Here is a 14003-nt window from a genome sequence, read left to right as displayed (position 1 = left end):
CTTCGCGAGCCTTGCTGCCCCCGGCTTCTTTCAGTCTATCACACAGACTCCGAAGATACCCTTCTGCAGCCTCAGCTTCTCGATTTTCCGGGTCATCGCACCCTCGCCCTCACCTACAGCTTTACGCTGCTTTGATCGACCTCTGCAGCTTCGGCTGCCCAGACAACACCAGCAGCCGTCAGCTGCTCGACCTCTTGGGCCTTCTTGGGCCCTCAACATACGGGGCCTCAATGCCCCCCTGCCTTTTGCAGCTTCAAGTTGCGTGACCGACCTCTGCAGTTGCATGCTGCCCAGAGAAACTCTTTCTTCTGCAGCTCTGGCTGCTGCCTGGACTACAACCGGGCTCGACATTTCTGTCTCACCATCTCCAGACAGCACAGACTCAAACCGCTGGGTCGAAATGGAGACTGCGGAAGGACGCGATTGTCTTCTCTCGCAGAGCAGCGTTCTGGCCACCTTGGGGTTTTCTCTTGCGAGGGCTTTCTCCTGCGAGGGTTTTCCCCAAGGATGCACGGTTTTGGGTTGCAGCTACTGGCGATCTGAGGGGTCATGGACTTCCTGGCCCAAGGTATGGAAAGCTACTTGATCTATCTGTGCAAGAGAATTCTAGGCTAGAGAGGAATAATTCCCGCTAACGGGATGACCTCTTGAAAGAAATGCGCCTTCGTGCCGATGATATGCTGGATGAACTAGATGGAATAGCGGGTGCATGCAACTTTGCCAGAACCACCTGCTTTGACGTCCAAGACGATGTGCTTGAAACTACCGTAGGGCTGGCTACGAGTAGGGCAGGTGCCACTTGGGGGAAAGGGCGCCCGGCGCTCTCCGTTGATGCGAGTGGACATTACGGGTGTTCTAGGTGGAGTCGGATGCGACAGCAATTATAGATAGTTTAGCTCAGCACGTCCTGTGCTCCCTAGGAGACTTTTCGGGCCTCAGGGCCCCCTGGAAGAAAAATATACATAACATAACATAACATATTTGCAAACGACCTACCTGTAATGGCGGAGCTGGTATCTCCTAGCGGCACCGGGCGGCTGTTCGCCTCTCAGATAACATACACTTCATCATCTCTCACGCTGCAGATATTCTTCCTGGAAACCGGCCAGATAGCCCATTCAAAGTAATAAAATTAGGTTGCTGTTGAGCATGTCGAAACATGTAATTGTGGGGTCTCGTTAGGCCGAAGTTTACGTTGCAAGGTACTTGGTTTGCCGTATATTAACGCAGTGCTGGGCTGTATCAGCTAACATATCTTAGCACAAGATCGAGATTTTTCCCAAACGCGTGTCACGCGTTGGACGTGTTGGATCGCGTAGTTGTTGAATTGGCACTCTGCAGCAAGCCACAGATTTGGAAAAACGTTTCCTGGGTCACCCAAATCTTGGACAGACTAATAGTCAGACTGTTAGTCTGTGACCCTCGGACTGGACTACTGGTCGGTCTGGTAGAAGTCAGACTGAACCATAAGTCCATTCCGAGAGACGTAGACTGGACTGTCAGTCTCGTCCGAGAGACGCAAACTGGACCAATAGTCCGTGGACTATTAGTCTGGACTGCAGTTTGGACTAATAGTAAGGTTTTTGGTCGGGAATATTAGGAGCTCTGCTTTGACGAGACTGGCTTTATGATGGGCATTATCTCAAGCGGCATGGTTGTCACAGGTACAGAAAGACGTGGAAGGCCGAAATCAGTGCAGCCTGGGAACCGGGAATGGATTACAGTCATTCAGGCGATTAATACTGAAGGGTGGGCCATCCAACCTTTCATCATCGCCGCAGGTCAATATCATCTGGCCACTTGGTACCGAGAAAGCAACCTTCCGGATGATTGGGCTATTGCCACGGCCCCAAAGACAGTCATTGAGGCTGAATCTCAATCTGAATATCTTGAAAGACGAATCAGGCGGCATCAAAGTAGCTCTCCGGAGCCCATTTTAGAAGCATCAAAGTCTTTTTCAAAAGGAACAAAGACAATTATGCATCATATGGCTTTAATGAAGTTGAGATCCAAGACCTTCGACAGGCGAATAAGATACTAAGCCGGCGCCGCAGGACAAAAAAGATCTGCCTACAGAATAGAGGGAGGATGACTGTAGGGGAAGGCAGGGATCTCATTGACCAAATAGATGTTGATACGCTGGTAGTGGCAGAATCATCGAGAAATGGGAGTCAAGGAGGGCTAGTGCGAGCGAGAGAAAGGCGCTGTGGAATTTGTGGCACGACTGGACATATAGTAGTTCAGGTATCTGGAGATGAGTATACTAGTTAGTTTTAATTGATTAGATGATTTGTTGTGCTTTTATAGCGATTATAATCTTGTAAGGTTAATGTTTTTGTTGCACTCGCTTATCATGTACCGGTACGTTAATGTATTTCAAACCTAAATTATCTTGAGAGGTAATCTTGTCTCGGTAGAGATCAATTGTAATTAACCATTTAACTCTTCTAGTACATAGAACCTGATGCTCGTCTTGGAAAAGTCTTGCCGTAGTTTCTTCAAATGCTGTTGGTTCTCTTCCTTAAATACATCACGAGTAACGGTTGAACGCATGCGGAATACTGCGCGCACCACCACCCGCTCTAAATTGGGGTATTGAGCTGACGAAGCAGCAAGCTCTGCAAGATCTGGCCAAACATGAGACCGTTCATGAATCTTGATTCCTAACTCTTTGATTGATTGCGTTACAAGGTCGGTTAAGCAGGTAGCTCGACTAGCAATGATATGCCTGTTGTTCGTATTCGGGTTTACGTAGTGACGGCAGAAGGCGTGGTCATCCAATTTGAGTACCTCCAAGTTCTCGAACTCGGCCAAAACATCGCCAGTGACAAGTTCTGCCCATGAATCAACCATGTGCTCTTCTAGGTCGACGTCGATCGTCTTGAGCGTTTTTCTCCTCGATCGAAGACAATTGACAAACTCTTGTGGTGAGAAGTGAAGTCCTAGCATCTCTCCGATATAAACAACCTGCGCCGAGTAGTAGAAATGTTCTAGTCGGGGAGCAAAGCCGATTAGTCTTTCCACAAAAGGCTTGGACCATTCATCCGATAACGCGCAGTTCCTGAGCTGGATAGTGCGAAGTGATAGTGGCGGATTAGGAAAGATGGCCGGTATATCCGCGTCTGCCTCGTAGTCGAAGCCCTTGTTGCGAACAATAGCTAGATGTTCAAGATTTGGTGCCATATGAAGTAGAACGCCAACAGCTGGAGTCGAGAACCAGACACCCCAATGGTCCTGCCAATCAGGCTGAATTTGAAGACGGCGTAGATGATGCAGTTTAGCTGCTGGGCCGACTCTGTTCCGCCGACGTTGCAGGTGCTTGAAAGTTGTCTCTTCATAGTTACCTTGCGCGTTTATGCAAAGCTCCAAGACCTCGAGATTGGGCACCAAAGCAAGAAGAATCTCCATAGAGAACTGGCCCGGCGACAAGTCATCTTCCACTGCACTGTTGAATTCAGGATCTTGTTCGTCCTCCATACCCAGGCCAACCGCAACTGTCTTGAGGAAGTCAAAGTCATCCTCATCTGACCAACCCCCGATCTCGTACGTATCTTCATGAATCTCCTTGACATGGCTGGCAAGATCTGGTCGTTCGACCAGTGTACGGACGAACTTGACATAGTTGTTTGGTACTGCGTCGAACATGCGATAGGCGAGCGGCTGAGCGATATCTCGGAATGTTGTTGAAGTTTGACTCAGGGCAAGCAGCGCTTTCCGGCTGAGCATCTCATCACGTTGGCAAGAGTGATCCCTCTCCCGACGGACGCAGAGAATTGAGCATATCATGCCCTGAATCTCGGGAGGTAGACATCCCAGACCAAGTCCACTTTTTGAAGGCGATTTGTCGTGCATGATGGGAGATGGCGATACAATGTGCCTGTGCGAGTGTCTTCAGAATCTCGAGAAATCAGACACATGGCAAAGTGGGCCGGGTCGCCTTCCCCGCTCGCTATACCCTCTAGGGTCAAGCGCAATAAGGCTCATTATGAATGGCGGTCAATAGGCGGACGGGTACCCGTCCCAGATTCCATATTTGGTACCATACAGGACCACCTAATGCATAGCCCCACCTAGTGCATCACCAAAATTCCGATACCCTCATACAAAATCTAGATTTTCAACAACGCCGCATTCGCTCTGGAATGAAGTTACTTACAGACTGAGACATGTTCTGTATTAATATTTTCGTGGAATTCATGTGTCGAATCTCCGAGCTCCCGTACCGATGCGTGACGTAGTTGTCTGGCCCTTTGAAAGCAGTGTGTCCAACAACCAAGTCAAGTAACTTGGTTGGTTGAGGTGGGGGGGCACATCATCAGCATCAGTGTTTATTGCCCCCAGGAGAACAGATCTCATAGGCCAGATGGCTACATATGGGGCCCCACCTCAACCAACCAAGTTACTTGACTTGGTTGTTGGACACACTGTTTGAAAATTTTCCATTTCAACCACATCTGCCGTACGCAACTCGGTACATCCAAGTGGGCATATCCTCTAGTCTACACACTTGGACTCCTGCCGCAATGACTCGACACGATTATACTGAGGATGATGTAGCAGAGGCCATATTTGATATCACTGACAGGCCTATCGCAGACTCAGGCTGCCCAGAAACGGGGAGTACCTCAGTGGACAATTTCGAGACGACTTTCCGGTCGAGCAAGTAGGAACGAACGCACTCAGACTCACCAACGCATCTGTAGGAGCCAAGAGGAGTCTCTCCTTCCATGGGCGCTGCGACAAGAGTCTCTGGGCTATGCTCCCTCGCATAGCCAGCTCCGCGCCTGTGTCGAGGCCATCCTTCATCAACAAGGTGATAACAAACCTTTAGGGAATCACTGGACTACAAGGTTCGTCAAACGTCACCCGAATCTATCTACCAAGCTTGGAAAACGCCAGGAAGCCTCCAGATTTGACGGGTTCACACCAAGGTCGGTCAATTGGTACTTCGATATCCGGGAGGATGAGTATGGCTGGATCAAACCCGAGAACACGGTCAATGTGGACGAGGGCGGCATAATGGCCGGCTTCGGTAGGTAATCTGTAAAGTCTCTACGGTATTTTATCTACTTTAACTAATTGGGTATCCATAAGGCTTAGACAGCCTCGTAATCGGAAGCTCTGACCCGAAGAAAAAGGCGCTATTAAAGGGCACTCAGTCGCGCAATTGGACTTCATTTATCGAGGCTGTTACCGCAACTGGCCGCGCTTTAAAACCGGGAATTATCTTCAAAGGAAAGGATCTACAGAAACAGTGGTTTCTCAACGAATTGAAGCTGATAGCCGACTGGTATTATATCACATCACCTAACGGCTGGACTGACAACCACATAGCTCTTGAATGGCTGAAAGACGTCTATCTACCTCAGACAGAGCCGTGTGATGCATCGGATGCGAGACTGATTATTCTTGATGGCCATGGGAGCCATGCACAGGTGAGCCTTCGGGTGTTTCCGCCGTACCACTACTGGCTATAGGGTCGCTAATAAGCAGCCAGGACGAGTGGATAGCCACGTGCTTTCTAAACAATGTCTACTGCTGTTATCTCCCATCACACTGCTCCCATGGCTTGCAGCCACTGGATAACGGAGTCTTTAATGTCGTCAAGGGCGCGTACCGGAAAGAACTGCAAAAGCTGGCCAGTTTGACCGACTCTGCGCCGGTTGACAAAGTGAGTTTCATTCGGGCCTATGCAAAAGCTAGGGAGGCGGGCATGAGGAAAGAGGTTATCTTGTCCGCCTGGAGATTTACTGGGAATTGGCCAATAAGCCGCCAAAAAGCTCTATTACATCCGGAAATTCAACCTGACAGGGAAGAATTGCTGGAGCAACTCAAAACGCCGAGCCCTCCCCAACTGCACTCGGATGATACACCGAAAACGAGCCGGCAGGTGAGAGATATGGCCAAACACCGAAGTCGTCCGACGAGACAGAAGTACAGTAAAATCGCAAAAGGGTTAGAAGCTCTAGCCTCTGGCGAAATTGTTGATGAGCGAAAGGAGGCAGAAACAGTGGTAGATGTGGACGGGGAGATCGAGTCGGTGATTGAGGTGGGTGTCGGATCAGAGGATGAGAGTGAGGAGGACCTTACGGTCACAGCAAAGCACTGTCGGCGTACGCGGAGCGGTCGGGAGGCCAAAAAACCACGCAAAGAGTAAAATATCATCAATTTAATGGAGAGTCTCTTTATTGACTTTTATTTGTTATTTTCACGGTGGTAGAATTTTGTGTGCACCAAAATCTAGATTTTGTACGGAAGGATCGAAATTTTGGTGATGCACTAGGTGGGGCTATGCATTAGGTGGTCATGTATGGTATATCATTCCACCGACGCCGTTTCGTAGCCACCAAATAGTACTTGGAAGCCCGTCATTTACCTAGGGGTTTTGGTAGTTTACCTGCTGGTAGTTTACCTCGATGCATCCCTAATACACAAGGCAAAGGTTAGGTTATTGGAACGGCACGGGACAAATGAGCGGTATGGCAATGATTGGAGCCGCAAGCCGATGACAGAGAGGTCCGGCTATGGAGACCATAACGGTTATAAAAATGAGGGCTGTTTTCCGTACAACTAGATTGAACAAGTATAGGGAGGAGACTAATTGACCGAATTAGAACAATAGAACAAGCTATGTCCCTAATTCTAAACCTGTTGATAAGAACCCATGGAGTCGACTAGCTGTGCACAACAAGACTATAAATGGGTACAGGGATTGTTGGAAAATCCGGGGATCCCCCTTCCTTTCAGGGTTTAGACTGTGACTGAAAGTCCTAGATTTAGAGTTCAAAGTCCTAGATGAAATCATCTAGAGATATAAACCCGAGAAGAACTCTCATATCAATAATGAATAATCAAGTTTCATAAATATATTTTCACCCAGCACTACTGCGCAACATAAACAACAGGGATATACTAACAAAATAGGTAGGTGGGTTTGAGGCGACTTTCCTCCCGCTGTCACAGGTTTCAGCAGCAACGAACGTCTAAACATCAGCCTCCCTGAGTGCGTCTGAGGTTTACTCTCCAGACTGAACGGCCCCAAAAAACTGGACCGACCATGCCATTGAGTCCACGATTTCCGCCGGCCAGGCACGTGGCGTGGTAAAAGAAAAATCCGGCACAGAGGCGTCCTGCTCGTCTAGACTGTGAATGGGAACTTTAGAAGCTGAGGCTGAGGGTGTATTAGATGTTGGTAGTGCATTGTGAGAAATATTGCAGCCGTCGAAGTCCTGGACTTTAGGGGGGGTATGGAGGTTCAGAAGCGATGGTCGCGTCTCCTCGAAGATATGTTAGTACCAGCTGGAAATAGAGATATGGCGTGCACATACTCCATCTCAGACCACATTCTTTTAGTCTCTCCATCATGTCTCTTGCAATCCTAGCGCCCGTCGAGTTGACGCTGAGAGCCTCAAATACTCTTAGACACGTCTCTGCATCGTCGGAAATGCCGGCGGCATCGAAATCATCCAACGCATCCTCCATTTGCTGAGTGAAGATGCTTGAGACCACCAAGATAGACCCTGCGCATATCAAGCACGAGATCATTTGCCATCAAGGGAAGTTTTGCACCAAGTCCTTTTCACTCGAAATACAATCCAGTAGGCGTGCTGTCTCCCGTGCTTCTGCGATGCATATCTTTTCATACATGCTAACAAGAGGCCAGTTTGTCTGTGTGGGTGCAATCTCAGTACCATCATCAAGATTGCGTAATATTGGATAGCAAAGGTATGGCCTGTGGATGAGAGCCCGTAGATGGTGGTATTTAATAGCAAACATGCTGCGCTTCAATATGTCAGCAGGGATGTATATGGCGAGTATTTACACTTGACAGAAACACATACCTGGCGTTTGAAGATGAAGGATTTCTCAAAGACGTGTCCCAAGTCGAACCGCAATACTCTAGGCAGCGATAACTTCCATTGTATGAGTTGACGGTCGAGTTCTTTAATGTTGAATAGATCTCCAGTCGTATTCTGGCCGACTCTGGGGCTATATAGGCCTCGCAGGACCTGACTGACGATCTTGGAGAAGGAGATAACTTGTAGGTGCTAGTCGCCAACCGACGGACCCTCAAACGTTGTCGGAATATCGCCACCGTCCCAATCGATGTCGGAGTTGCCGAGCCGGGACGGCAGCGGAACATCGCAGTAGTCTTCGTGGATCGCTGGGGGTCGCCCTAGCTGCAGAGAGACCAGGCGATCTAGAACGTATATACAGTACCATGCAGTACCCACCTACCGGCAAGCAAAAAAGGAGTTTCCCCATACAAAATGCCCAATTTCACTTACACAGTATTTGGCCAGAATTGAAGTTATTAGCATGGGGTACTGTCTGTTATATTGGGAAATTCGTTCCGTCTGATATCATTACATTGCTTTTTTGATTACGTATGCAGCATGGTCGCACGGGACTAATGTAAAATTTGTCAAAACGTCTCCTTTGACACCCAGCCTCCCCGACGCTCCTTCCAACGTTCCCGACGCCAGCCCCTAATAATCGCCTTAAAAATGCCTCGCGTGTTTTATACAGAGGATGAAGTTGCTGAAACAATGTTAGATGTCACAGATAACGGCCTCTCGCAGAACAAATCCGCCCAGAAATGTGAGATCCCTCGGTCGACTCTCGGGGACCGATTAAGGGGCCTACCGTCAAGGTCAGAGGTCACACAGCCTGCCCAACTGTTATCCAAGCCTGAGGAGTCTAGATTAGTCTCATGGATACTTAGGCAAGAGGACTTAGGCTATGCTCCCTCACACAGTCAAGTTCGCGCCACCGTCACTGCCCTCCTACGACAACAAGGAAGGGAAAAGCCTGTCGGTGTACATTGGCTAGCCAGGTTCATGAAACGACATCCATCCATAAAGACAAAGATAGGAAAACGGCAGGAGGCGTCGAGGTTCAATTGCTTTACCCCTACCGCCGTCAATTGGTACTTTGATATTCGGGAGAGAGAGTATGGCGGGATCAAACCCGGGAACACGGTTAACGTTGCTGAGGGCGGCATAATGGCCGGATTTGGTGAGTATCCGTCGTTCTGACCATGAATTGAGCTAATATATTGCGAATCTAGGCTTGGATTCTTTGGTTGTTGGCAGTAGCGATCCCAGGAAGAAGGCCTTCCTTAAAGGTTCCCAGTCCCGCACTTGGACTAGCTTTCTCGAAGCCGTGACTGCAACTGGCCGTCTTCTGAAACCAGGAATTATCTTTAAAGGCAAAGAACTTCAACACCAGTGGTTTATCGAAGAGCTCAAGGAGGTGGCCGACTGGTATTATATCACGTCCGACAACGGCTGGACAGACAACCATATCGCAATCGAGTGGCTCAGAGAAGTCTATCTTCCCCAAACACAACCGGAAGATGAGTCCGATGCGAGGCTTATCATATTAGATGGCCATAGAAGCCACGTATCCGTGCGTATCTGCTTGTGCCGAGCCTTCTGAATAAAAAATGTCGCTAACTCAAAATCCAGGATGAGTGGATGGCTACGTGCTTTTTGAACAACGTATATTGTTGTTACCTGCCAGCCCACTGCTCTCACGGTCTACAGCCACTTGATAATGGAGTGTTCAATGTCTCCAAGGCTGCCTATCGTAAAGAACTTCAAAAACTGACAAGCCTGACCGACTCTGCCCCGGTGGACAAGGTCAGCTTCATCAAGGCCTATGCCAAAGCCAGGGAAGTGGGAATGACGAAGAAAAACATCCTTTCCGGCTGGAGAGTGACTGGGAACTGGCCGATCTCTCGACGGAAAGCGCTCATGCATCCTGAGATTCAGCCAGACAAGAAGGAAACGACGCCTGCATCAGACGGCCACAGAGATGGACAAGTCGACTCTGATAATACGCCAAAGACCAGCCGCCACATTAGGGATCTGGGGAAGAACAAGAGCCCTTCAACAAGAAGACGGTATTCTGTGATATCGAAAGGTTTTGAAGCGCAAGAGTCAAAGATCGCGTCCCTAAGCTCAAGAGTAACCAGTTTAGAGGAGGAAGTCGGGCGATTGAATAGAGGCAAGAAGAGAAAGGCGATACCGAATCCCAACAGGAAGTTCATAACACTAGCCGAGACTCTAGTTGCTGGTGACGCTATTTCAGAACCAAACCAAGCAGCTGAAGAGATAGAGGCTGTTGAGGAAGTGATCGAGGTGGGAGGAGTGGAAGCGAATGAGGGCTCAAATTCGGAGGCGGAAGAGTTACCTGTGGCACGCACGCGCGCTAGGCGCGCAGTTAAGAGACCAAGAGGATATTATAATATATTCAATTCCTAACTGGAAGATAGCAATCAACTTGTTATTCCTATTTTTGGTGACTCTTTGTGAGGGGGTTGAAAAATAGCAGTTTGTATGGGGAAACTTTTTTTTTGCTTGCCGGTAGGTGGGTACTGCATGGTACTAGACTCGCCGTCGCGGCTCTACTAGTAACCTACCTGGCCCCTTGAGCTTTTTAGGATCGTTTTGCTCTACATGTAGTCCGATGCTCTGGGCCATGCGTACGGTTTGCCCCAGTGTTGCCCAGCAGCTGCCTCCAAGTCAGTTTCGCATAAATGGAGTGGCATCGGACTGGGATTTACTTGTCTGTTCTGCAGACTGCTAATAAATAAAAGCATTGAGCCAGGAGTAAAGAGACGTGATGGATCGATCGGTCTGTCCCCGCAGGCAGGGCTAAAGACAGCGCCCGCAGGAAGTAAAGTTCGTGAGACTTGTCTGCTCCAAGGATGGGAACCACTCAACGTACTTCAATATATTGAATGGATTGATGATCAACGTCAATTCAACTCAATCAACATCGAGATGTGATTACGTAACACGTCAATCCATTTTGATGTTCTGTTGATTGAATGGGTTATGTATGTATGTATGTATGTATATTTTTCGTCCGGGGGGCCACTGGCCCCGAAAAGTCTCCTAAAATTACGGGTCAAAAGTCTGTGGACATCGCCCTGCCAACATGTAATCCACCTTTAAAAGTCAGACCGTTACAACATCTTCAATTCATCCAAATCATAGACAAAATATGTCGCAAAATAACGGGATTTTGTCCATCTTATGCGCTAATCGCCAAAGAAATCATGAATTTAGCGACACGGTTAAAGCTCTTATGGTACAGGCCGTGGAAAGCGGGCGGTCATGCCGGGATGTTGCTGCAGAGGCAAGATGCTCACCACAAGCCGTCAGCAACATCGTTCAACGCTGGAAAAATCAACGAACTTTAGATAATAAACCTCGATCTGGGCATTCGCGATGCGAAATTAGACGTCTCGGTCGAAGAACGATTTCTGCAAGAGCATCAACAAACCATCCTATCCAGCATATCATCGGCACAGACGGCGCATTGTATCAAGCCTGTTGCCCGTCAGCGGGACGACCAGGCGCGGTCGAGAAAAAGTAGCCGCAGGGCGAGCTTCTCACCGTAGGGCTATGATTAGGTCAGGTGTGCAGCAACTAGGTGCTATTCTAAGGTGGACAAGGTCAGATGAAGGGCGTATCGGCGCCCTTCATCTGGCCGAGTCCAGATAATAGAGAAAGAGAAGGTTACAAAAGAGATGTGTTTGAGAGAAGGAGAGGAGGGGAGTCGCAAGTGCGTCTCAGGTCGGTCTCGCCTAGTAGCGAGGGCAGATCTTTCCAAAGAACGCGCTGTCCTTGGACAGGTCGATATATTTAGTGAAGTCTTTTCCTACTGCGAGATTGATCGCTGCATTCGATGAGGGGGACAACCTCACCCGATGGCGCGGCGGTACCTTCCGGCAGTAGAAGATGTGATCCGGTGCTTTGCGTCGGTTGCATGAGCAGATCAGGCGTGCATCGCCATGGTCAATCTCTCGTGATATGCGGCGAAGTCCCCGTGGAGGGATCTCACTGCCAGCAGATGGTGCAAGGCGCCACGCGGGAGCGATAGCTCCGGCGGGCAGCCTGTGGTCGCCTTGAGGTTGAGTCTCTTATACTGCTCGGGCGCAGAGGTGGCCCACCATGTTTCGAATGTTTCTTTCGGTTTCTGTCTTGCGATCCTTCGCAGGTATGCCAGCGTTGGTTGTGCTGCTTCGGGCTCGGGCAGTAAAGATGCTGCTTTGGCCAGCCTATCGGCTTCTTCGTTGCCAGGAATGTCGGTGTGACCTGGCACCCAGCGTACGTGCGTGGACCCGTGCGATGTCGCCAGAGCCTGGAACTCAAGAAAGATGTCTTGAGAGGAGTCGGATGGTGTGCCTCGCAGGCACGATGCGGCCGCGAGGTTGTCTAGGCAGATGATGATGTTTTGTGTCGCTGATGTCGGTAGGTTTAACGCGGCCTTCAGGCCTTCTAGTGCTCCTCTGGCTTCGGCATCAAAGACTTCCGCCGGTCCGAGGCGGCCTGATCCTTAAAGATGGGGGAATTGTCCTGATGAATGATGAAGCCGTAGCTGGCCATCCCTTTCTCAGACAGAGAGCCGTCCGAGTATATAACCAAAGTGAGGGGGCCAAGTGACTTGGCCCAGCGGAGGAAAGTCCTGGCTGTCTTCTCTTTCGATGCTGTCTGTAGCGGTGGCATTCTTTTCCTGGTGGAAGTATCGCTGGACGAGCTTTGGTCGCACGCAGGACGCAAGGAGCTCATCTGTACGTCGGAGACGCGTCCTAAAGCTGCTTTCTGGTTGTGTCTGATATCTTCGTTTGATGAGATCGTGGTAAGTAGGCTGACGCGGTGGTGTCGTTCGCTTCGCAAGAGGATGGGCGTCGTCAAGTGATTTGAGTCGTGCCGCGAATCTGAGTCGCCGTGCTTCGAGAAGTTGTTCGACTGGCGGTATCCCACTCTCTCGGTGCAGGACGGTGATGGGTGTCGTCTTCCAGACGGGCAGTATAGCTCTCATGGATTGGTTCAAGGCCTTGTTCATTCTCTGTATGAGATGCTGATTGCTCGATGGTGTGTCTTTGGTAGGCTGGCTCCATCGCGGCCTGGTAGTGCCTGGGTACCAGGCTTCGGAGCCATGGAGCAGGACTGGCTCGACACAAGCTCTGACGGCATTTCGCACGGAGCTCGGGAGAGGGCCATGTACCGTGTTGGCTAGTCCTCGCAAGTGATAAGCGACGGCCTGCGCCTTCGCAGTCCACGTTTCAACATGAATCCGGAACGACAGCCTGCTATCAAGCCAGATACCGAGCCAGCGTAGAGCCTGCTCGGGGTGTTTCTCAATATCGCCGTGGCGTACTGCCGGCGTGGTCCTGAGTTTACTGCGGGAGAAGTGCATAACTTCGGTCTTTTTCGGGTCGAACAAGACGCCATTTGCCGCGCCCCAGCGCCCCAGCGCACCATCTCGCCGATGGAGGCGGAAGCCGCAGCAGTCGTGCCATCTACTATGTCGCCTATGGACAAGATAGCCGTGTCATCTGCATAGCCAAAGCGGCCCTGGGGGTTGCCCAATCGGTAGATTGGTTCAGTGTAGAGTAGAAAGAGGATTGGCGATACCGGCGAGCCTTGAGGCAGGCCGCACTGAAGAGGAGCAAAGGGGGTGAGGGTGTCTTGATACCTCACGGGGGCCGATCGGCCACTCATAAATGACCCAGCCCATCTAGCCAGATGATGGGGCCATCCTTGTTCGCGGAGATGCAAGACCAGTCTGTTGCGCATGACGGTGTCAAAGGCACCTTGGATGTCCATCGTGACCAGAGTGGCCACCTTCTTGTGCGCGAACGCCACTTCTATATCATGGAACAGGGCAGTCACCAGGTCCGTCGCGGAACTTTTGGGAAGAGCGCCAGCCTGTTGTGGGTGGAGGACGCTGTAGTGAACGGCTGCCCACGCCAGGCGGCGTGCAATCAGTCTTTCCAGCCCCTTGCCGAGGCAAGAGATCAGGGAGACTGGTCGCCAAGCCCGAGGCGATGTGAGATCACGTCGCCCGGGTTTGGCGACCATGACCACTTCTACCTCCTTGAATGGTTTCGGATGATGGCCTATGGAGAGGCATCCTCCGAACAGTGGCGTGTTTTAGGGTGTTATCTTCGGCCGTCTTGAGACAGATGCGCGACGACCTTGAGG

General features: G+C 50.2%; 6 protein-coding genes across 6 annotated transcripts; 1 reads left to right on the top strand and 5 right to left on the bottom strand.

Annotated features, from left to right (window-relative positions):
- Window positions 1-2355: 2355 nt before the first annotated feature.
- On the bottom strand, window positions 2356-3876 carry B0J16DRAFT_351585 (uncharacterized protein). Its single transcript, XM_046129201.1, has one exon. The coding sequence runs from the start codon at window positions 3850-3852 to the stop codon at window positions 2431-2433; it is 1422 nt and encodes a 473-aa protein (XP_045977410.1). The 5' UTR covers window positions 3853-3876; the 3' UTR covers window positions 2356-2430.
- Window positions 3877-6855: 2979 nt separating this feature from the next.
- B0J16DRAFT_376693 (uncharacterized protein) lies at window positions 6856-8265 on the bottom strand (the record flags this gene model as incomplete). Its single annotated transcript, XM_046130783.1, has 6 exons — window positions 6856-7171; window positions 7329-7520; window positions 7593-7782; window positions 7842-8038; window positions 8069-8200; window positions 8235-8265. The coding sequence occupies 6 exons, from the start codon at window positions 8263-8265 to the stop codon at window positions 7017-7019; spliced, it is 897 nt and encodes a 298-aa protein (XP_045977409.1). The 3' UTR covers window positions 6856-7016.
- Window positions 8266-10866: 2601 nt separating this feature from the next.
- B0J16DRAFT_351581 (uncharacterized protein) lies at window positions 10867-11758 on the top strand. The gene has a single exon (XM_046129200.1). It carries the CDS (start codon window positions 11014-11016, stop codon window positions 11386-11388), a length of 375 nt encoding a protein of 124 aa, XP_045977408.1. The 5' UTR covers window positions 10867-11013; the 3' UTR covers window positions 11389-11758.
- A 359-nt stretch (window positions 11759-12117) lies between these two features.
- B0J16DRAFT_351580 (uncharacterized protein) lies at window positions 12118-12586 on the bottom strand (the record flags this gene model as incomplete). The annotated part of the gene is made up of 1 exon (XM_046129199.1): window positions 12118-12586. A coding segment is annotated over one exon (293 nt), but the record flags the coding sequence as incomplete, so codon positions are not given.
- An 86-nt stretch (window positions 12587-12672) lies between these two features.
- On the bottom strand, window positions 12673-12903 carry B0J16DRAFT_248910 (uncharacterized protein; the record flags this gene model as incomplete). The annotated part of the gene is made up of 1 exon (XM_046123084.1): window positions 12673-12903. A coding segment is annotated over one exon (231 nt), but the record flags the coding sequence as incomplete, so codon positions are not given.
- An 18-nt stretch (window positions 12904-12921) lies between these two features.
- B0J16DRAFT_276730 (uncharacterized protein) lies at window positions 12922-13215 on the bottom strand (the record flags this gene model as incomplete). The annotated part of the gene is made up of 1 exon (XM_046123768.1): window positions 12922-13215. A coding segment is annotated over one exon (294 nt), but the record flags the coding sequence as incomplete, so codon positions are not given.
- Between the last annotated feature and the right edge of the window lie 788 nt (window positions 13216-14003).

This window comes from Fusarium flagelliforme (assembly GCF_020744385.1).
Source record: "Fusarium flagelliforme strain FIESC 12 MPI-CAGE-AA-0113 chromosome Unknown B0J16scaffold_9, whole genome shotgun sequence".
Lineage (NCBI taxonomy): Eukaryota > Fungi > Ascomycota > Sordariomycetes > Hypocreales > Nectriaceae > Fusarium > Fusarium flagelliforme.
The sequence above is the reverse complement of the archived record's forward strand: the minus strand, read 5'-3'. Positions and strand labels throughout refer to the sequence as shown.